The following is a 25,613-nucleotide window of genomic DNA, read 5'->3' on the forward strand; positions in this document are numbered from 1 at the left end:
CGACAGATCGTGGACGATAGTCCTAGCATTGGAAAGAAAACTGGAAATGTGTTGCTGCAGAAGAAGATGAAGATAAAATGGATGGGCATCGTGACAAGTGAATAAGTACTCGATGAGTGAGAGTGAAGAGCGAAACCTATGGAGGACGATACTTACGGCAAGAAAATGAAAGTTAATTGCACCTATCCAGAGGTACGACAGCTTAATGAACATCATTATTGAAGGAAAAATAGATAAAAGAGTAACATAGGAAGGACAGGGATGAACTACGAGAGTCAAGTAATATAAAAGGTGGATTAAATGAAGAAATGAAGAGATGTGCAGGGAATGGGATACACCAGATTGGAAAGCAGATAGGAACCAATCCGAGGATTGATGACCTGTGATGACGATGATGAAAGCACAAGAAGCCAGTTTATTTTTATCCTATATCACTTGGAATATAATTTTCAAATAGTTAGAATATCTCTGAAACTCGGCGATAGTTTATACAATACAGTTAGTGTAATTTTAGACCCTTCGATACCCCTGATAACATCACACATATAAGTACGACGAAACATTATCCGAACGTTACACTTTCAATCTCTCATCTCCCAGTTGAGAATCGGAACCTTTAAACTTTTGGATTAGCAAGAAGACCGGGTTAAGTCACATGATGGCATGTCGAATGAAATATTTCCATTTTCCGGAAGAAATATTTCAAAGCAAGGACAAGAGTTCGATCATTCGAGGATTTTGAGAACCCGGCTTCTAAAAAAATAATATTTTCCATACTCCCAATTCTGCTGGATAAATGAATCCACAAAAAGCACAGAACCCGAAAGAGTTATTTTTCCATGACGAAGTAATGAGGAAATGAAGAAATGAAAATTGAACACATTAAGGTAGCCAGGCCGAAAGAGAATATAAATACTAGGAGAAGTACCAAAGGTTCTTAGAAAACGAGAAAAACAAGTCCAAAGTATGCAATGCGAAAACCCTGGAGAGACCACCACGTGACTTAGAAGCACGCAAACTAAAGCCAATGAACCCTTTTTCATAACTCGTTTCCCACACCTATTTACCTTCCACAGTACAGAGCGGTTTCTGGGAATAGTTCCAGGAATAAAACCGAGGAAAATGAATGCACAACAAGATGATGAAATCATCTCCACTAGCTCGATGGTCAGAGAAGTCGCAAAAAAAAAATATGAAAAATACCACGAGGTTCTTGGCAGATGTGCAAGTCCCGACATGTCACATCAACACCTAGAAATTACATTTCCATTTTTTCGTGCATCAAATATTTTATGAAATATTTGCTCATGGCAAATTCTTCTAAATAAAGGCCAACTTTCAATCAACACAAAACTAGAAAATGCTGCGGAGATGTTGATTACAACCAGCGCGTCCGAGCTATACATAGTATTCAAGGGGGCAACCCACAAAATGAATCTAATTACCGAGAGGTACCGCCCGAAAATGGGTCAAAAACTAATTGATGGAAGAGAAAACGATTTACGCGGCTTACTGCATCACACATAGAGTCTTATAATATTGGCACACGAAAATTAAAGGCGAAATCATTTCCCTTCCAAAAAGAAGTGCGTTTAACTACAGTAACCGCAGACAGCCAATTGATAATATTATGTAACAGAAATGCGCGAGAGAAATGATACGGATATGAAAGTGATATTAATCGGCGGCATGAGGGCCAGAACCAAACCACTCCACTCCAACTTACTCCAATCCGTCATCCAGTCAACCAGTCCAGTCCAATTCAACTGGGGACTCTTTGACAGTGTGTAAACGAGTTGCAAAATGCATCAATCAATCGTCAATCAATCAAGCGAGGTCCCAACCCTATCCCGCAAAAATTACAAAATTCTATTCGAAAGCGAAATAAAAAGGGTTTCGTGTTAGAGCTACAGGAAAACAGAAAGTCAATCCTATCTGTTTTCATAGATGAACGAAGATAAACATCCGCAACGAAATTTTGAATAATATTCCATTCTCAAGCTGACTCTCTAACAGTTGAAGAAATATACGTTGGAAGCTGTTAATAAAAATGTTATCACTCGCCCTCCCCGCATGCCCTTTTACCTCCCTGACATTCATCCGGGTGTGCCACACTCAATTTTATGGGACGAGCTAGTCATCGAAAGGTCAACTCAGTTCAGCGTTCACTGCGCATGCTTGTACAGAACTAAATATCCCCTCAGCCGTTTCCTCTAATAATTGATAATTGAAATCAGTTCCCATTCCAGCGAGGGAAACACTGGTAGTTCAATTTTGGCAAACGTTGGGATGTTATTACCTCGGCTCATTAAAGGCCTGCCAGCAACCAACCTGCGTTAGAAATTCACTCTGCACTTAAGTGAACAGTGAGGGGATGAATGCAACTCCTCCCATCATGAAGTGGCTTGAGGTGGTTTCGGGAGGATTAAAGATTTACGGCATTTGATAGCATAATTGCCCAAACACGCCTTATCGGAATTGAAGCAATCTTGCAGGGAAACCAATCGTAATTCCAATCAATAAACTGCTGACTCTTTCACGTATTCATCAGTTTCTTTGAACCCCTGATCAATGAATTTAGACTTCAAAGCCTCCATATCCCCTCTAGAGTGAAGGAGCGTTAATCAAATACAAGTTTGGATACTGTCCGACTGAATAAAATTTATTCTCCACTGAGAGGATGAAATTACATGTAAACGTCAATGTTCATGATGACTTGCATCGACAAAATATAAGAATTTAAATAATGACACACGCTTGATTTACATATTTAAAATCGATGTTTTATTAAATGATTTCGACCACGAGAGTTTCATTTGTGGCCAGAGACGGACAAAATAATCAAAATAAGCCCGTACCAGTAAATAACTATTTGAGCTCACATACTTTCAAGAAGTGTGACTATCATCCAATGTTCCTCTGCTCATTCAAACTATTCTCTCTCTTTCAAAATGAAACATCAGCTCGGCTAATTTTGTGGCAGTCCTGAATAACCTTCGACTTAAGCATTCTGAAACGAGAAACTTAAACTAACAAAAGTTCAAACTTGCATCTATTAATAATGTTTTGGGAAAATATAATATGAGCGTCGCGGTAGTCCAGGGGTAGAGCGGAAGCCTCTCTGGGCACCCACAGCTCCGCCCGAGCTATACAATTTTCCGGGTACCCGATCTTCCTGGGAAACCATAAACGTCACAGGGAAAAAAACTGCCCCCCCTTCCCTGATGTGTAAAGTTCACACGCTGCATAGGATTTACTATTGGGTGACTCAAACCGACCTTCAGGTTGATTACTGTGTTTTATATATATATATATATATATATATATATATATATATATATATATATATATATATATATGTGTGTGTGTGTGTGTGTGTGTATATAAACATATATTTTTTATACACATATATTATTATTAGGTAATCTACCGGTTAAGGTAGGTTTTTGGATGGACATAATTACTAATTAAATAATTTTTGACCCCTAGAAAAACACAACATCCAACTTTACGTCAGGTCCCTCTTCAGCTCTGAGTACTTTCTTCCACCCTTCATCCCGTCCAACATCCCTATCCTGTTCCTTCCCTTTCCTCGTTTGCCTAACATTCTCCCCTAAATTACAGTCTTCAACATCCCGCTGCCGGTCAATACCCCCTTCAGCCACTTTTCCTGCCTCCATAGGATTGCTCCCAGCAAACCCCTCTCTTCGCCCACCATACCAAGTACTTCCTCGTTTGTTTTCTTCTCTGTCCATTTCACCTTCTCAATTCTTCTCCACACCCACATTTCAAATGCCTCCAGTCTACGTATATCCTCCTGCTTCAATGACCACGTTTCCGCGCCGTACATAGGTACGCTCCATATAAAAGTTTTCACGAGTCTTTTCTCAACATCCTTACTCAACGTCCCCGTCATCAACTCCCTCCTCGTCGTGAAAGCCTCTTTGCCTAGCGCAATTCTTCTCCTTACGTCCATACTACTTTGACCGTGTTGGTCCAAAATACTACCGAGATACGTAAACTGTTCTACCTGCTCTAGTTTGTGCCCTCCTATTTTAATGTTTAGCTTAGCCTTTTTCTTTCTAGAAAATCGCATAACCTTTGTTTTATTAATAATATATATATATATATATATATATATATATATATATACATATACAAATATATATAAATAAAAAAACAAACACTGTAATCAACCCGAAGGTCAGTTTGGTAGATGACGGTAGAGTTCACCGAGTACTACGGCGCTCGACGGCGTGTGAAATTCACACATCAGGGTAAATGGGCCAGTTCCTTTCCGTGTGCCGGTTATGGTTACCCAAGAAGATCTGGTACCCGACAAAAAAACATAGCTCGGGTGGAGCTGCAAGCGCCCAGAGTGCCTTGCCTGGGAATCGAACCCGGGCCCCTCCGGTCAGCTGTCCAACGCTCTACACCTTAGACTACCGCGACCCATTATATATATATATATATATATATATATATATATATATATATATATATATATATATATATATATATATATATGATATGGAAAGCTTGCAGATGAAGGGTGAAATTGGTGCGCTGTACAGCTGAGTCAAGTCTTAATCAGGAAGAAACAAAGGAAGATCTATCCTACAGGTAGAGATAAGGCGGGTAAGATAATAGATGACCCAGGAAAGATCCAAGAGATATGGAAGGAGTATATAGAAGAACTGTATAGTAAAGAACTTCGACCAACAAAGCTAGACATTGAAAAAGAATATGACGTAGAGGAAAATAGCTTAGGTCCAGGCATACTAGACGATGAGATAGAAAGGGAATTAGGGGAGATGAAACTAAATAAGGCCGTGGGGGTAGATAACATTCCCGCGGAACTATTGAAATGTTTAGTAAAATGCGGGAGGAAGAGGCTATATGGGCTGATCCGTAGTATTTATGAGGAGGGAATCTGGCCGGAAGACTTTTTGAGATCAGTTTTAGTTCCTATTCCGAAAAAGGTAAAGGCTATATCATGTGAGGACTACAGGACAATAAGTTTGATATCCCACGCAGCTAAAGTTGCTCTCAGAATCATAAACAAAAGGATAGAGAGTAGGGCAAATAATTACTTAGAGATGATCAGTTTGGGATTAGGAAGGGGAGAGGTACGCGTGATGGCATTGCAGGAATTGAGATTATTAATCGAGAGGAATATAGAATACAACCAGGAGGTATTTGCCTGTTTTGTAGATGTCGAAAAAGCGTTTGATAGAGTGCGTTTGATAACCACCGCTGCTCTACTACACTTCCTCCTTCCTTAATTACACGTACCACTCAAAATACTTTCCTGAGTGTAATTGGCCTATCATTATTGAAACGCTATTTTTCTAAGTAAAACACAAACGCAATGAGGAAAAATCGGAAATGCCATAAATTAAATATTAGGTGTTCCAAATAAACTCTCTACGCTAACTCCATTTAATTCATAAGCATAGAGGGTTCAAAGAATAAACTAAGTCCTATCTTCTCTTGGCGCTCCTAAGGTCTATGAAATCAGACTTATTTCCACTGCGCAATTCAACGCGAAAGGTACGAAAAATTGTAGAATGACGGACACGAGTGTTCGGATGAGAAAAACAGGCCATTTCCAATTCCAATGATCATTTTCAGGAATCGCCAACGTCACGTTCCTACCAATAGATTGCCACCTATGATGGAAATGCGAAGGGGGCTACAAAGAAAGTGGTCCGCATGCTAGAACTATGCATATTCTTTTAACGTAAGGAAAATGACGCACTCTACAAAAAAATGAAAGCAACAAAAAAATAATCACTACGACCATTTACGACAATGACTACCAATGACAATGTTGATGTCATCATCCCCTGTCGTCAGTTCTCTACGCACGTCTGTCTCGCTCAATCCGTTCACTTCCCCCGTTGCGTCACATATCGTAACAGAGTTCCGCCGTAGACATCTGGCCACGTGCCTTTCCCGCCTGTGGTGATACATTCCAGAGGGACTGATAGAAGGACGGAAGGCGGGATAAAAGAAGTCATACGAATGTAAGGTCCCGAGCAGGCGATAATAACAACAACACCCTTACTGGTAGGTGGCGAACGCAAGAGGCACGCTACTTCTAAGGCGACTTATGATGGGCGTGTAATTAGCAGTCCAAGGATCGGAGGGGGAGGGGCTGGGTGGGAAGTGACTCACCGCCGGCATTAGTGTTAGCCGAGCGAAAAGCCCTCGATGGATTGACGCGGTTGAACTTTAGATCCTATTTGTAGCGTACTCACTACTTTCCCAGCACACCCCTCAATTGCACAAGTAGACCGGATTAATATTAATGTGCCTCCACCGTTAATCGAACCACGATCCTCGACAGAAGAACTCGGTTCGCTGAGATACAACCTGCTATATTTACTCAGGCCTAGAATTATAAATATTAACATCGGTAATCTACCTGTTAAGGTAGGGTTTGGATGGACACATACTATCAAACGGTACAGCGACATTTCTCTTGCCTCTCCTAACAAAATACAACCGGACATCCAACATTCCCTCAATTCCAAATTCCTCCCTTCATTCCGTCCAACATCCCTATCCTATTCCTGGCCATTCCTCTTTTGCCTAACATTCTCCCCTCTATTATAGTCTTCAACATCCCACTGCCGATTAATACGACTTCATCCATCTTTCCTGCCTCTGTATGATTTCTCCCAACAACCACCTCTCTTCACCCACCATACCAAGTACTTCCTCATCCGTTTTCCTTTCGGTCCACTTCACCTTCTCCATCCTACTCCGTAGCGACATTTCAAAAGCCTCCGATCTACGTCTATCCTCCTGCTTCAATGACCACGTTTCCGCGCCGCACAAAACCGCGCTCCATATTAAAGTTTTGAAGAGCCTTTTCTTAACATCTTTACTCAAAGTTCCTGTCATCAACTCCCAACTCCTTATGAAAGCTTCTTTCCCGAACGCAAATCTTAGTCAAACATCTCTATTACTTGGACCATTTCGGTCCAGAAGAATAAAAGTGTCCTCCACCAGCGCTGGCCCAACCCAATGGTTGTTATCCAATCGGAACCGATCGAGCATTTGCACAATACGCCGCCGCGCTGCTCCGAAAGAACTTTCGACGTATTTTGCGACACTAATCAGTGAAATGTTTTCGCCGCTTAGTATGTGTTAAAGTGGATCATATGATATTGATTGCGTAATCCTAGGAGGGATGACGAAATTGAAGGGAAGTCCCAAAAGTATCGATCGATACATTTCTCAGATTACGAGGCTATTGCATAAATGGCTGGATCCCCTTTCTTCAAAATTTCATTCCGTTATATTCGCGATTGTGAGAGCAGCCCTTTTTATTATTGATCATCCGACAACTAGGGCGGTTTAATAATGGCAAAGCAGGCATTTTTTCCCATTTTGAAGTCATCCAGCGAATGAATACAACAAAACAAAAAAGGCAATTAACGAATGGAATCCATTATCGTTCATGAGGCAAATTTATTTTCATTGCGCTATTCGTCCCCACGAATTTGCGACCAGTATTCCTGCTTTCTTGTACAGTGCTATGTAATTAACACAATTAATGTCGATTTTTAAAGACTTATTAACAATTATACGAGAAATTCAATATTCTTTTTAAGCTTAATCAGATGATGCAATGTTACGAAATGCCCTCTGGCGCCGACGTGCCCACAAAAAATCTTTACAACTGCAACTAATGTGAAAAGGAAATATATACTAATTAAATCTTCACAATTTCTTCCTCAACCCGGTCTGTGTTTCCACGAATCAACTTCACTACAGTATCTCAAGAAATAATAGGAAATACAACCCTGGAATTCCACAAGTCACATTTTTTGCATCACTCCACCATGGTTTTACTCCCCCTCAGCATCCTCCGGTTGATGGATGACTGTGTCGTTCTTTAAAATATGGACAAATTCCACTAAGCCGGAGTCCTACATCATTGCTGCACACGGAATTATGTCCTTTAAACGAAGAAATGAGTTTCGTATTTCTAAGTAAACGGTGAAATACTAATCAGTATTTGTATCCTTCAGAACTGATACGGAAATACGAAATGCTAAGGCTTTTACGGCCATCATCAGTATTTTAACTCATATTATAAAGTTCATTTTCGAAGATTACATGGAACACTCACATGCCAGGAGTGTGAATGAGGACACGGACAGAAAAATACGAGAAATCTTGGACAAAGACGTCCCAAATGACAACGATGCGGGTCCCAAAAACTACCATTATCCAATCATCTTTTGCCATAGCTATAGTAGCAGTAGACACAGTAGGGGGGAGGCGACCCAGACAGATGACCTCTTTTGCTACCATTATTGAAATCAGTGCGGATAAAGTGGTAGAGGTAGGATTTTCATCAAATGGGGGGGGTAGAATGGGTGGAGAGGGTGAAGTAATTTGTTTACTCTTATTGACGAAAGGCGCAAGTCCTGACGACGCAATTTCACGCCCCATTGGACGAAGAATGTACCCCAATTGAGGTGCTCTCAACGTGGTACTCCAAGTAAGGACCGGAATAACACTGCAAAAAATTCTGCCATCGCCGGTGTCCGAACCCTAGCCTTTTGGGGTGAAAACCCAGTACACTAACCATCGCACAAACTTACTTCTCAAGGAAATAAAACACAATAAAATACATTAATCGTGACGAAATTTTCATACCTGCATCTGATAGAAAATTAAAAATAAATAAACACCCTTTTTCTAAATATGTGTAAACAAAACAAAACGATAAAATCAAATTTATGCATTTTAAGGGAGACAATAATTGAGCACGATGGCGACTCAAAGAGAATTAATGTGATGAATTCCAATTTGACATCAATAACAAAAGAAATGAACGACCACTCTGTGAGGATCGAAAGAGCCCAATTATAAATATTAGATTGCGGCATATGTGTCGATTTAAGAACCAAACTCCGATTTAACGGTAAGAGAAATGTAATTGAAGGAAAGAAATCCACAAGCCTCATGGGCCTAGTTTTAAAATTTCAGAAAGAAGCTCACATACTCATTTAACATTTAATTTCCAATCTATTAAGCTTTTCAAGGAGGGGGCCGTTTAGGATAATTGACGTAATTATGAGTAGTTGATGTCAGTCGGATAACATTTGGTGGGCCACGCCCAAATATTAACATTAAATAATCACTCATATCCGACGGTGTATCACACCGAAGCGAGATACCGCGAGAATATGACGGATGCACTAAAATTTTTACATTTCACGGCCTTGTACTTACTTGAGGAATGGAATTTTTTACGGATGTAGTTGGCACGTCAGTGAAAAACAAGACTAGGAATGAACATACTTAAAATAGCTGGAGGAAGGAACATTGCTCAGCTTCGCAATTGTCAACCACCTGTCGGCGAGGGCGAACGCCACCGAAATTCGCGGGCGATTCCGCGGAGGGAAATTCAATTGGCTAGCTCGAAAGGCTCTTGAAGGCTCATTGAAAAAATTCCGAGAACCGCCGCCGCAAGAACAGGCGCCACTTACACGCAGCTGCGATGGGAAAGGCATGGGTTTATATGTATATATATATATATATATGTATGTATGTATATATATATATATATATATATATATATATATAGGATATGCATGGGAGATGAAGTACCGACGAGCATGCGAGACGAGAGAAGACACGCGACAAGGGAAGGAAAAAAAAACCAATAGACGGCGGCAGCACCAAAGCGAGATGACACGCCTGGTCACGTGAATTATGAGTAATGGGATGAGTTTTACGGCTCTCGGCGACTTATACCTCGGGATTATCTGGGAGAGAGAGATAGAGGTGATCCTTATCTTTTTCGCGAATTTTACGCCCCGCGACAGAAAATCGACTTCTCTTTAGCGAGGTGGAACGAAGGCGAAAAGAATGAGTGACGATGAGAAAGAGCCCCGTCTTTTAAATCCCATTAAAGAAGACGAGAAAACCACGTCCTCGGAGGCACCAGAGAAATAACTTCCCGGGCGGGGACATTAAGTCAAAATAATGGGCACCTCTCACCTTTAAGCGGCTCTCATCCGAAGCGGGAGAGGGAGGGAAAAATAAAACATATAAACGCCGCGGGGAGGAGATCCATCCACTCCGGCCACTTGATACGCCCTGAATTTTTCAAACGTAGGAGCGGATCATGAAGCAATTTCGAGGAATGAATTTTTCAGAAGTCTAGCACCGAAATAAAAGAAATGGGTCAAGAAAGGTGGCTTGGGAGTCAACTGTTAAAAGAGTCGAGTCCAAAGCGAGCAAAGGGAATATTTCCTATTTTTTTTCGTACATTCGCCACCAATCTTAAAGTGAAACATGCGATGTGTAGAATATCTACATGCCTTTTTCGAGGTACTGTTTTTGGTATTGTACATTTCTTTATTACTCAACGTCTCGTTCTTCCGACTGGGAAAGTCGTAAGGAGCTGGCATTAAGAAAGAGAAGAGTGAAAGATTCCATCAAGAGGAGAAAGAATGGCAAATATTGAGAAGAAATGTTTATAAAATTTAATCAGCTGGTAGAAGTTGCAAGCAACATTAATCGATCAGAAACACTCGTCAGGTATCTATTGTAAAATTTTATGGTATTGAAGGATAAACATTAATTATGATTACAGTAGCCATCGAAACACATTTCTAGCTCTAAGGAGATAACAACGATTTCCGGAGAAACTTTCAATTAAAGCGGAGAGAAAATTACCTATTCATACGTACAGGCATAATTTTTAGTGGGATGGTCGATTATTATTATTGCTCTTTTTTCCTCGGAGGCAAGGAATGCCCACATAATCTTCGAATTCATAACATGTTACCTGGATATCACAAAATAAATGCAAGGCCAAGTACTCTTGTTTTCCACATCTCACTGCCAAAGCAGAATTTCAACTGGGCGAGGCCATTATGAATTCACATGCAATCATAAAAATCGGGAGAAGATGGAGGGAAATATCCATATCCGATAAGTGGACCGATCTCGCATATACTCGGATTACCGCAAAAAGGTGAGAAAGAATAGCAGAATAACAGATTTCCATAAATGATGTTTACCCTTCAACCACAGAACGGTAAACCTTAGACAACCGATGAGTATTTCTGATCGATACACAGTGCGTACAGTCATTATTATTATCATAGGTAGGTTTTTGGAGGACGTAAGCTTCTAAAATGCACAGCGACAATTCCCTTGCCTCTTTTAGCAAAGCGCAACCCGATATACAACACTACACATAAGCCCTTCTTCAAATACGTACCATATACTTCTTTCATTCCATCAAACATTCCAATCCTTTTCTTGCCCCTTCCTCGTTTTCCTAAAGTTCTTCCTTCTATCACAGTTTTCAACATCCCACTGCCAATCAATCTGCTTTCCATTTATATTTCCTGCCTCCTTTTAATTACTCCCAACAATCCTCTCTCCTGCCTCACCATTCCATCTCATTTGTTCTCGTCTCTGTTTAATTCACCTTTTTCATCCTTCTTGACACCCATATAATCTCAAAAGCCTCCAATCCACGACTGTAATCCTTCACTGACAAGGTTCCCGCGCCGTACATAACCACGCTCCATATCAAGCATACAATTAATGAACGCTGATTAAATTGAATTAAATACTCTTTATCTCAGTGTTTGCGAATCTTTCTTCAACTGGAATATTCCTTTTCCTCTTCCTTAATTGCTACCGTCACCTCTTAAGTATTGTCAACTTGCAAGGATTCAAAAATTATCATAACTCCTACAAATAGCGATTTCTCGTTGTACTTGCTCATTTAATCTCATATTTAACGAATACTTAAATAATTTAATATACCTAATGGTAAATTAATAGTAGTGAAATAAAAGTATTATTATTTTCCTTTGATGTTACATTTCGTTAGGGTATTCACTCAGTCCTCTGCAAGCATAAGGTTTCATTGCCGTCATAAAAGCCGGAGACCCGAGAACGGTTTTGCAGAATGTTATTATATTATTATTATTATAAATTATACGTTATACGTGTATTATGGATGCAGGGAGACATCCTTCGCTTTCTCATTCAAATCCACGCGAAAAAGCAAACGTAGCAGCATGAAAAGAGGAAGTTTTAAGCTTAGTGCGTTGGATTAATTTTAAATTCAGGAATTTCAAACGCTCAGCCGGAGGATATGGAGACATGAATGATGCAAAGCTAGCATATAATGAATATTATAACATTTCCCTTTGACGGAGATAAACTTCCCCTCTCCCTTTTATTATTAACTTAACCCAATGTCACAAACCTTTTCGACGAACTGCGACGTTTCCTATGTGCTCTTACAGTTTCCCGTGTGCTCTTACACTACTTACATTTCCTTTCGGCTGCCAAAAATATTTCTAGTCTTTGGATTCAAGACGCAGGCTACCATTCAAAACTTTCTACACATAAAAGAAAAATATCACATTGAACTTGGAGTCCTATTTTTCCTAACATTAAAGGATCTTAAACTGTTACATATACAGGGTTCGTCCGGAAAATAAGTGTACTGAGCTTAGGAAAAAAAATGTATTACACTTTTACATATCTTAAGCTAATATTCCTCAAAATAGGACCCTTGTGAGTCGATACACTTGTTCCAGCGGCGTTCCCATTCCTGGAACGCTCCCGCGAAGGCATCATCGGGAACCTCTCGAAGACACGTCGTCACGGCCTCTTTGACGGCGTCCAAAGTCCCGTATCGCGTTCCTTTCAAACTCCTCTTTATCTTCGGGAACAGAAAGAAGTCCGGTGGTGCCAATTCCGGGCTGTAGGGCATTTTTGCAGTGATCCGCAAGTTGTGTCGCGATTTCCAAACGATTGAGTCTTTGATCATCACTAAGCACTTTCGGCACCAACTTTGCACACATTTTTCGCATCTGTAATTGCCCCCTAATAATCTCGTGCAGTATTGTTTTTGCCACATTACACTGCTCTGCTATCATCCGAACACTAAGACGACGATCAGAGTTCAGTACATCGCGAACTTTTCGCACATTTTCGTCGGTGAGTGTCGTTGATGGGCGTCCAGGCCGTGGTTCGTCGTCGACCTCTTCTCTGCCCTCCACGAGCATCTTATGCCACCGAAAGATCATGTTTCTGGACATGGCTGACTCCCCGTAAGCCTGGTTAATCATACCGACAGTTTCGGTAGACGATTTCCCAAGCTTTACCGCAAATTTGATGGAATAACGCTTCTCCAAAAACTTCGGCATCGCGTTCCGTGACGTGGGTCGAGCGTGGAGGTTCGCGTTAACAGAGCTCCTCACTACACAACAGCTCAGAGCCGACTGCCTTTTTCAGCGTCGCTTGCCAACATACCCCCCTCCAATCGCAGCCCGTCAGAGCGGTGCTGGGCGCGCCTGGAGCGGCGGGAAAAAATCAGTACACTTATTTTCCGGACGAACCCTGTATGGTACCATGCAGACCACCGTTATGGTACACCAGACGACTTGTGACACAAGATACTTGATCTTCCTAGTTCTGTCGAACAACGCTATTCTGATCCCTCATGGCTCATGGGGAAAATGACAGCTTATTTTCACTAAACTTAATCTCCATAATTTTGTTTACATGATCCCTCCTACCGTAGTGCGATGGGGCAAAAATACATTTGCAACACCATCGTTAAAGAGACATCGTTCCAATTTATGCAAGATATCTAATCTGCAATTTAACCTTCCCTCCGTTGGTAATACCCGACCTAATGTCTCCAGATACGCTTCTCAGTTCGTCATAACAACGTTTCACAAATCTAGCTCCAATCTACGCCGCATATCATCTAATTCATGAAACGGAAACGTAAATTTAGAAAGAGTAAAAACTTTCAAATAAGTTGAATTTAAGCGTTCAAATCCGGGTGATGGTGTCTCGCAATACACTGGATGAACCCCTCATTTTCTGGTCAATAGATCTCCGTTGGAAGCCGAATGACGGTGGGAATTTCGCACCTCGAAGGGCGTATGAATCAAAACAAACTTCGGATAGTTTAGCCGGGTTGAATTCAGACACAGGTTAGACAGTTTGAGTATTAATTTACATACGTGATGGTCGCGCAAAACGTTTTCGTCCGCCGGTCCCCATGGGCGGCTCGACGCCTGCGTACACGCAATATGGAGTGAACTCGTGAAACACAAGGTTGCATATGCTTCAGGCACGTTTAACTATTGAACAAACCACACACTCCTTGAGGCAGGGAGCGCGCGCATTTTTTAATTATTAGGAGAAAGAGTGATTTTTTTCCCCTCTTGAAAATCAGATCAGAGTATCCTTTTTGCCACCGAAAGTTTTCCAAAATATATAAATTTCACTGGTTTTTTCCAGAAAAATACAATAATACCAGTAAATCCGGTATTTTTTTGGGTGGATTTGTCTGGGGTGATGTGATTTCATCTTCGCAAACCTATTGACTTGACTTTCGTTTTGCATAACAACTGAGGGTGTTGATGAAAGCGAATCGTGTTTCGCGAAAGAGGCAAGCATTAAACGGGTGTACCGCGAGCAGAACGAACGGGGAATATTCCAACAAAATCGAAAGGAATAATTAGTGGTCCCAAAAAAGAATCAACGGCATTTTTGATTAACGATGTTACACGAATCGGCATTATCGAATACGAAGTCTCCATCCATCCATGCGCAACTGAATGGCAGGAGCCAATGAGTAGCTAACCACCAAAATCAATTATGCGTGCGGCAGCAGCCGCGGAGGTTTTCCAGTAATCGATTGGGACGATCGGAATGGAAACGATGACATTGAAATTTAGTGAAAGCGCGCCGCTGAGCGCGGATATGGGGAGTGTGTGGCAATGCCGTGAATAGTCCCGTAATACTCTCAATTAGTGGTCCATGAATCAAACATGAGTGGAGGGACGGGGAAGGGAGAACCGTCCATCTCACGCTAATGGATTTTCGGAACAAAAGACGGGCGATTTCATCCAATTCATGACGCGGATGGCATGCCAAAGTTACAATATATTTCAAATTTCCCCGAAGTTTTACTTGATGGTCGGGGGCCGATCTGACAGTTTTCAAGGGACAACGTTGCGACACAGAAACTAGAATTTCTAGGTGACGCAAGCCTGTTTGTTCCTTTGTTTTTTTGGCGTTTCTCAAGAAGGAAGGGGGAAATATGATCCGTTTGCGAAATAACTGAATCCCGTTCCCTTGCGAACTGTAACGTGAAAGGGAAATTCAGAGAAATGCAAATCGATGATTTCATGGAAAACGATTTGAACAATTTGAAACGCTCTGCCACAGGATGTGCAACATGCTATCACAAAAATATCCTATGATTGCCAATGCACTCGTCCGACTCGGAACGTTACGTTTTCCGAGACTTCGCCTATTCCTCTCTTTGAAATTGACTGGCAGCGAACGAATTTCACTGAACTCGTAATAACATCATTTCAGTCGATAGTCCGATAGTCGTAATACCGACCGATTTCGGTAATATAATGTCCTATAGTTTCAAAGCTGTCTTTTCAAACACATCCATCTGTAATGACTAACAAGATATATTTCACGCCACTCATTAATAATGAAAACATACGAGTCATTGATTACTTTCCAGGAGGAAATATATTCTAAAAACTAGAGAGCAATCGTCCGTGCGAATTTGGAAATATTACCTTTCACTCATCAGGCATGCGACATACAATTACTGATTTATCATTATCAAGCCTCGATATAAAATATATATCAGTTTGAGGTGAGATATTGAAGGAGTAATAATGAGCGCGTACATCGAGAATTGGATTTTGGTGTTAGAATGTATACATAGGTATAAATGCGCGTAATTATATTGCAGTGACTCCGCTGGTATGTTGTATCCATAATGCGGGCAAAAGATGCAGCGTATATTGCAGATAGTTACACACAGGTGACAAAGATGAATTTCCACCCGCGATTATGTCTCCTAAACAACATGAGTCACTCACCGGACGCTCATCTGCCGCTGTATGGCCAGTTTCTTCTCTATCTGCTCGATGGGGAACTGCGGCACCTCGTAGGGGGCAGATATTTCGTTGGGGAGCTCGTGGGCGTCCGCGCGGCCCATGGCGCCTCCGCCCATCGCGGCCATGGCAGCGGCGAGCGGTGAGTCGGGTCCTCCGCCGTCGCCCTGGCCAGGGCTCGACGCGCCGTCCGGCCCATTCAGTTGGTTGGGAATCCTCGGGGAGCCCCGGGCCACGAAGCTTGAGCTGCTGTGAAAGGACGGACTCTCGCTCCCTGGAGAAGAGAGAGAGGCACGAGAGGGAAGGGTCAAACAACGGAAGGGGATGCCCACTCACGCCGCCATTCTCAGCGGTCGCTAGTCTGGGAATCCACACAAAACATACCTTAAGCGACAGGCGTTCGTAATAATAAAATAATTATGGAAGCACGAAAAGTTTTCGCCCGCTTGTCATGCTTTGCGGTAGGTTAATTAAAGGTAATATGGTGTTTATACCCTGCGTTACACACGTATATACATGCTATCCTGCAAGACACCATTAGGGCGTGTGGCAGGGGGTGATCACACACCAGTCTACTTTCGACACAAAATACTTTTCCCCCTTATCGTTCGTGGGAAAAATTACATCTTTAAAACTATCTGTTCTACACATAATCTCTTTAATTTTAAGGACATGATTTCTCCTACTGGAGCACGGTGAAGTTTATAATACATTTCCAACATCATCGCTAAAGACACTTGATTCCAATTTATGCAAGAGATTTAATCTGTAATTTAACCTTCGCTCCTGGAGTGATTCCCAACCTTGATCCTATAATAATTTTGATGCGCTCCTCAGTTTATCATAAAAAATGTTTTTAAAGTCTGTCTAAACTGCAGGCGATCCAATTCGGCAATCAATCCAACTTTACGAGGATACCATAAACTAGCATCATATTCTAAATGTGGCCAAACAGCGAAAGAAAACATTTCTCTTTGACTTTATCGTCATCTTTCCCCAATGCCCTCCTAATAAATCTAAAATTTTTGTTAGCTTGTCCACATATTCCCCGCATAGTTTCACCCAAGAGAGGTCGTGAGTGAAGATTACTCATAAGTATTTAATCGAGTCTACAATTTCCGTCCACGAGTTTACCCAAAACCTAGCTTCAACTTTAGACTATCATTAATCATTCTACCATAAACAATGACGTCACCATCCTGGAATGAGATCCCTGCCCACATCGGAGACTTAGTGACCCTACATTTATGAATAATATTATAATCTCATATTTATCATTGTTCTAGAAGAAAAATTCAAACTTAAAACTTAAATACAGATAGTTTGCATTGAGCTGTAGAGCAAGTTATAGCATTTCTATTTGTTCCGATGCAATATTTTTATTGTTAAATGTTTACGCGAAACAAATAAATGAAAACGCTCCGTATGAAATGAAAAAATTCATGATGCCGAAATGTAGGGAATACTCGGGGAAATATATCCACGTTTTGCTAACTTCCAAAAAAAGACCTTATGACATCATTGCAAGATCACGTCATGAAAGTCGATGGTGTTACAGCAAAATACTAAACAGTCACATGTGAATTACGTGAATTATTCTTTATTGGTTTTCCACAGCATGATGTACGTAACCACACCAGCGGCTCATGGCTGGTCGGGGAGTCATTTCGCATGTGGAGGCGGTTGTGAGGCGGATGCATTATGAATGCGAAAGGGGGGGGGGTCACAGGAAGTGGGGGGGGGCGCGAGTCACAGATTAAAGAGCGAAGGAAAAGACGTGCATCTTTTACTTTCCGTGAGGGAACGTTTTTCCCCGGACGGATTCGGGTTGACTGCACGGCCCAAAAAATGACCTTTCGAAACAATCGTTCACGAAAATTAGTTAATGAGGACAAAAAAAACACGCGAATGCTTTCCTTTCAAGCATGCATCGGCGCTGCACGATTTAGCGCACGTCATGCCTATACATCAAGTTTTCGATTGCGCAAATAATATTTCCCAGCCATAATCTGCAACGCCCTGCCCGTTAATTAAACGCGCTTTTTGCGGTACTTTTCTTATTTTCAGCTTTATAATGAAATGGTGCAAATTACCTACAGTTGAGGTCATTTTGCACCGTAGGAGGGGGTGATTTGGATTGAAGTAGGAAAGTTGACGAAAGAAACCCGGCATCGGAATTAGCCTATACCGTAAACGATAAGACGCCGAGGGATCACTTAATTTAACGTCCCATCCGATGGATGGGACGTTAAATTGAGACGTACACCCTCTCCTAATAACAACCCAAGTGGATATCAGGATACCTCTGCAAAATTCTACCACGGACGAGATTCGAACTCGGATCTTCCTGGTGGGATGCCTAATCACAGAACCAACCCGATCCCCTGTGATTATTTACCCCGATTGAACGAGAACCATTTGACGTGCGAGAAAATAAATTGGACAAAAAGACGATGGCAACGAAGAGTTAAACATCGGTGGCAAAGAGAGGAATCCGAAGCTGCGGGAAATTCGAAGAAGACATGAAAAAAAGTAGACGAAGAAGACACTGCGAGTTTCCTGGATTTGACGAATGAAACAAAAGGTAAGGGGTTGGATTAACGGGGATGGAAATTGGCACCCGTGACGTTGTGGAAATGGATGGGGAGTACGAAGAGCTGGAGGCGAAAATAATTGAGCTTAACTTAAAAATATAAAATGCTTCAAAACTCCACACTCTACGTAATAGTCTGCGGGAATTGTCTAAATTCTTTTTCCAATATTCCTAACTGATACACTATTGAAGATAATGATTTGACCTTCACTAAAGCATCTATACATCGAAGAGACAGATGTGGCCGACAACATCTGCGGGTGATTTTCCGGTAATAAGGAAAGGTCACCTAAGCTTACTTCGGTGTTACATACATATTTCATGTGGGCTCTCCATGATCACAGAGATCGCAAGGGATTGAACGTGATTTATTCAGTAACCCGTAAAAGACTTTCGCGTGACGCCATGACGACTTGTAGTTGAAGTTTCAACGGACCGGTGGGAACAGTAAGAGAGATTGGTCGGAATTGAATTCGAAAGCAATTAATTGGATATTTTCGGAAGAAAAAAATAGCCAAACCTTTCTCTGAACCCTTCGCCAAACTCACGCTCGCCAAACCGCTCTGAGAAAATTACGCTACTTAAAAAAAAGAGTCGTTACAATGGGTCACGATAACCAGCAATTGCCTACCTTTGACATGCCGACGGCCGATATTCAAGACTAAATCAGCATACTCGAAGAAAAGGGCGTAATTGTCTTTAGGGTTTCAGCAAGAGTCCTTTCCATGAAAGCCAACATGAATTAAAAATGAAGTCAATATGAATAACATAAGAAGATTGCAGACGACGGGTCGAAAAAAACTGATGAGAACTGACAGATTCTAAATCTTCCTGATAAAAGACAAGCATAGTTTACATTTTTAATATCCTAAATATATTCGGTTACTTTCATAAATAATATCAAAGGTTGTTCAGAGTAATTGCAACAACTTCGCGCGATTTCTTTCATCCTAACTCTCTTCTTACTCTTCTTTGCTACTCTATACTTAACTCTACTTGCTCTTATTTTAAACAGAACTATTGTTGAATGGAACCAGCTGCCTGGAGGTTTGTTTGAGTACTTTCCATCCAATTTTAGAAGTTTTGAGAATAAGTGTACGTAAAGCGGCCACGGGGTGATAAACTTCATTGATCAGTGATTACTTATGAAAAATATTGTCAAGTGTGGGATGAGGACAGCGTGAGAAGTTGTATTGCAAAAGTGAATGATGATTAATGGTGCGTGATTTTTAACAGTATATGAAATTGAAGAGTGCGTGATTATGGACGGAGTGCGGTGATGGCAGGTGCGTTGTATGCATGGTGTGAACATATGTGATGGTAAAGGTGCAGTTGGTAATCGTTGGTAATAACAAAATGTCATTTTATGTACGATCATTTTGTCTCAAATCTGTTCTTTATGTGTCTGTACGAGGTTGGTCCCAGAAGTACCCGACCTGACCCAGAAATGGCGGTAGTTGTTTGAAAAATATCACTCTATTAGAATTTCGCAATCTAGAAAGCAAATGTTTCAAGTTTGAAGTCGCAACGTTGTTTAGTATTTGTTTGGCAGCCATCAATAGTGAACGTTTTCAGTGAATTTGTGAAAATGGAGAAAATTGGTCATCGTTATGTGATACAATACTTTTAATTGAAATGCCTCAGTCCAATCAATATAAAAGCTGTACTGGATTCTACTCTGGGTGAGTCTGCTCCTTCATTTACAACAGTAAAATATCCGGTGGCAGAGTTTAAACAAGGCCGTACGAACTTTCAAGACGAGCATCGCATTGGTCGAACAAATGAGGTGACGACTCCAGAAACGGTGAAGAAAATCCACAAAGTGATACTGGATGATCGTCGACTGAAAGTGCGCAAGCTATAAGCCATATAGTATATATAAGCTACATGGCGCAAGCTATATAGTAGGCATTTCAAAAAATGCGTTAATTCGCAAATTAACTGAAAATTTGGACATGACAAAGCTGTGTGTCAGATGGGTGCTCACACTCGAGCAAACCTAGTTTCGTGAAGATGTTTCAATTAAGTGTTTAGCAAAGTTTCACAGCAGTAAAGCCGAATTTTTGCGCCGTTTCATAACCATGGATGAAACATGGGTCCATTAATTCACACCCGAGACAAAAGAGCAATCAAAACAATGGATTCAAAAAGGAGAACCGCCTACAAAGAAGGCGAAGACCGTTTCACCTTCAGGCGTCGGTTTTTTGGGATGCGCGTGGGATAATTTCCGTTGACTATCTTGAAAAAGGAATAACTATCAACGGCGAGTATAATGCGAACTTAAAGCAACGTTTGAGCGAAGAAATCAAACAAAAGCGGCCGCATTTGGCTGAGAAGAAAGTGTTGTTCCATCAAGACAATGCACCAGATCACAAATCCGTTATTGCAATGGCCAAAATTCATGAATTGAAGTTGGAATTGCTACCTCATGCGCCCTATTCGCCAGATTTAGCCCCCTCGGATCATTTCTGTTCGTAAACTTGAAAAAATGGCTCGGTGGTCAAAGATTTTCCAACCGTGAAGAAGTGATTTCGGCAGTAAATGGCTATTTTTAGGGTCAAGACAGTTCTTATTAAAAAAAAGGGTATCGAACTTATAGAACGTCGCTGGGAAAAGTGTATAGAGCTGAAAGGAGATTATGTTGAGATATACTCATATATGCATTTTTTCTCTAAATGTTTGTATTTTATTTGTTCGGTCGGGTACTTCTGGGATTACCCTCGTATGTACACGTAAGAGTGACCGTTGACCAGACCTGACCGTTGCCACGAGGACAACTGCCTGATTGCCACAAGATCTATGCGTACATAAGTATAATTAATAATAATAATAATTCCATTATAGTAACAAATATAGTATCACAAGTTTTTCAAATGGGGATATTAATTCCTGCCATTTCATTCTGAAATTACAATCAAGTTGGGCAATCTATGGAAATCCGCACCCTTCCATTACCCTCTCCGATCCTTCTACGATCTCTAGCTACATAAAGACTACCAGCGTTTCCTCTAAAATATTCTCTATTACCATCACTCGCGTTGCAAATATGAAGTATTTTCACAGAAGCTAATGGGGTTATTAAAGCGGAAATCTCTTTAGCAATACGGAATTTTTCTTTCAAAGATGCAATTAAATCTCCTAAATCACCAAACAAGGAAAAAATTGGTCCGTGGTACTCATAAATTTTGCTCACGTTTCTTGAGACTGGGACATTTCCTCAACTCTTAGTTCCCTCCTATGTTTATCAGGTAAAATTTCACTTTCAAAACTTCACCATCCTAACGACAAATTAAAACAGCAACCAACTGAAAAAATCACCCACATAAATAGAAATAAACCGAGGAAAATCAATATTATTAATGACAAACACTGACGGCTTTCATCACAATTTGGGTCAAAAATGACTTTCTGTAAAAAAAACAACTTTTTTCTTGTTTCACATCATTGCGAAATAAGTTGGGGAGTTCAATCTAACAAATTTTCGGCATGTTAACTGACTTACAAAAAACCTCACGGAATAGAAAGTATTTCATCTACATTAAGCCCAAATTATATCAACTCGTTATTAGGCTATTTTTTTTCACTTTCACAATGACGGTGATTTTGAAAATTTGACTCCGTGAAGACTGAGAAAAATTGAGAGCACTGTAAATTTCACAAATTTATTTAATTCAATCTGATTTCTAAACTCTCATATATTTATAAACACTCCTCTGATAGACTATAATGCAGGACAATCGTTAATTAAACTTACCAGAGTAAAAAATACAGTAGAAACGTTGGGATAGTAAGAACCCAATATAATTCCTACAACGGAATGATCAGAACATTATGTCAATGGCTTCAGGACAAATTCAAACACATAACCATGTATCATACGTTAAAATATAACTGATTTGATACGATAAAAATGCGAAGTTCATAATTAAAATTGATTCTTACCGCTAATAAGTCTAAAATGCCAGAGATTATTAGAAAGGCATCCTGAAAATACAAATAGGCATCTAAAATCATTTTACTAAATCAACAACAAAACCATAGCTACCAACGACATGAAATAAATAAACAGTTGAGGCGCGATAATTCAATTGTTGTATTTTGACGTTATTGACTCATTCTACGAAAAGCTATCATAGCTGTTACTGTAACTTGGGCCAATATAGTTCCTGTACAATTATGGCTAATGGTTTGGAACTTGTAGACAATTCGCTCTGAGTGCTGCAAAAAGAAAGACATTTTTTCATTCCTCTCACTGATGGGGCACTTAAAAAAAACCCCGCGTTCCACTTGAATACACGTAATTGATCAATTTACAGCGATTAACCATAAGCTTTTAACAACCATAAAGACATTATCCTCCATAAAATCAATTTAGGTTAAGCTATTTCTCGTTCGAACACATCCTATCCTTCATAAAAGCCAGAATAGTCCATTCCTTTCTCCTTAAGACTTCGGTTCTAGTCCTTCCTCTCCTATCTGACCTTCGCCACTCCATCGGATGAAAGTTGTTTCTCCAAGTTTTTCACGAGTACGTCGGATTTCCGCCCAAAAATTCCTTCCGATGCTGCCGACTGCTACCACCTAGGTATACAGTATAGTATAACTGGCTTACTGGCTTCGAAGCACTTCCCTAGACTTTGATAACCAGTCACTATCACTTTTCTATACTTCATGACTTAGCTGAGAGCGCTATAACTGATTGTTTCTTGATGAAGCCCATTTTTCAATCATAGATATGCATATACTAACATTCCTGATGATTTCGTTTGTTATTCTAAACACATCAGTGAGTAATAACGGACGACTTGACATTTGAAAAAAGTTTGAATATTGTCTACAATAGTCAACGGCCGTCTCGGCAAACTAAATATCAGGGACGTAATTATAACTTCAGGCAGTTTTCGAAGACGAACTTAGCAGGAAGTATTAGATTTTTTTTAATATTCACAACAAACAGCAAATGATCCTGAAAAACCACCGAATGAATTCATTCTAAATTTTTTTACCCTCCGATGTTCACTTTTCTTCAAATTTTCCATCGCCAAAGTCATTTATTTCGCAAAATTTTGGCAAAACGCATGAAACATCGTCCTTACCCTCTAAATCCGGACACATTTATAATAAACTTATTTCTTTTCATTTTCTCTTATTTCTTCAGAAGAAAAAATCAGTAAAAAGCTAGTAGTTCCATATTTTTGCTATTTTTGAGCTGAACTCTTAGTATGTTAGGTTATATGCACATCTCAATTATTATTCACCGAGTACCTATCATGTGAAGGAAGAAAAAATAAATAGCGTCAGATAAGGCAGATCGCGAGAATTGAGAGAGTCTGACAGGCAAGGGATTGCGGCAATAACCCTTGCCCGCCAGGCTCACCGCGTTTTCATAATGAACAGAGTAAATTAGACGTGCTCATACTACACTATCCAATTAATACGCGAACGAAGGCCATAAACACTTTATTTTGCAATATGTAGTCTACGTGTTCATCTATTTTGTCCCCTTCAAAGTACTAGTCTCCATCTTCTCCATAGTCGCCGCCTTCTTATTCCATCTTCTTTTCCGCTGTTTAAAGTGCCCTTGGAAGCCCTCGGCAGAGAGGCTTTTTAGATTTCTCGTCGCCTCTTGCTATATTGCGTCCACATCTTCCCAGTGATGTCCTCTTATCACATTTTTGCATTTTGGGAATAGGAAAAAGTCGCAAGGGGCGAGATGAGATCAAGGATGGCGATTGAATTTACGTATGCATGTAGAATTATTTTTCATGGTTTCTTTATTTCTAGAGAATTAAGATTCTTACTCAAAACCTTCGTAATGGTAATTAAGTTCAGTTTTTATTTTATTTTATTAGTCTTCCAAAGATAAACTATGAGACTTAATGTATAAACTGCACCATCCTTTGCCTTCAAGAAATCTTGCACAAGGAAACTTGAGTACGACTGATGACATGACGGCGGCTATTTTCTACTTGAAGTGACTTTAAACACTTGATTTACGTTGGGTTATTGGTCTGAATTCCACTCGAAAATGTTTTTAATTAATTGTATTGCTGAGTAAAATTATAACCAATCAGAACTCACATACGGACATCAATCGCAGCGATACGCAACTGTCGAAACGGCAATGAATGTTCATTCTTTTGACTCCTCTCAAATGGGTTCGCTGTTTGTTGACATCACTAAAATAAACAAATAGTTGAATGATTGTTGACGCCGGAGCTTCATTCCACAATTTAATGCGAAAAATTTCATTTTAAATGTATTCGCGAACAAACTGCAGCTTACATATTTTAAAAGCATGCAATTTCTGCCAAATTTTCGATTTCTTCCTTCCACTGATGGTATTAGTGGCAATTAATTAGAATTTTATTTATTTATTTACAATATATATTATTCGCGTCCATAGTAACAAAACAAATGTTATATTTCTGTCGATAAATAAGCTACGAGTTTCAAGAGCGGTATTTTCTATATACTCGTCAGTAAGGGATAATGTTAAGTTAATGAGGAAGAGGTCGAGAGGTAATAGACATTTAGAACAGGATAGCAGGGGGTATATAATATCATCACGAATTTGAATAGCACAAATAATTTATTTTTACCTATTTAAACAAAGGAGGAGGAGTTCAAAGGTACTTAAAGCACGTAATTAAGAGAACCTTGGAACAATTAATTATCAATGCATGTCGCATCAATTTCCTTCCTTAATTAATGGTATCATTACACCTAGTACCAGGTGACTTATACGTAGGGGTTGAGCATGAGAAAAAGCCGAGAATTCAACATGGAATTAGCAGCGCAAAAAAAAAGATTCTTTTTGGCTTCTAATTCCGTCTCAAAGTAGCCGCCAACAATTCCAGACATGAAATCCTGGCGCAACCTTGATTCCACGCAGCGAGGCGGGCACAAACGAGGAAGACTAAAGTATTCTTCGCCATCGGCGACAGAACAGGAGGGAAAAAAAGAGGATCGGATCTCTATAGCGAGTGGCAGGTGAAAGTTGCGTTAGGCACGCCTCGCTTTTGAAAGGAAACCAGCCATTTTCTCACCAAGGCCGGCAACCAAACTCG

At 40.3% G+C, this 25,613-nt stretch overlaps 1 protein-coding gene across 4 annotated transcripts in view; it reads right to left on the reverse strand.

Moving 5' to 3' along the window:
- Positions 1 to 25,613, reverse strand: part of AMPdeam (AMP deaminase) — a 224,056-nt gene that overhangs the window by 106,498 nt on the left and 91,945 nt on the right. For all 4 annotated transcript variants that reach the window (XM_071591202.1, XM_071591204.1, XM_071591203.1 and 1 more), the window contains one exon: positions 15,936 to 16,224. In XM_071591202.1, the coding sequence (XP_071447303.1) occupies positions 15,936 to 16,224 (289 nt within the window). The remainder of the gene's footprint in view (positions 1 to 15,935; positions 16,225 to 25,613) is intronic.

This window comes from Hetaerina americana, unplaced genomic scaffold (genome assembly GCF_022747635.1).
Source record: "Hetaerina americana unplaced genomic scaffold, ioHetAmer1.1.p SCAF_44, whole genome shotgun sequence".
NCBI lineage: Eukaryota > Metazoa > Arthropoda > Insecta > Odonata > Calopterygidae > Hetaerina > Hetaerina americana.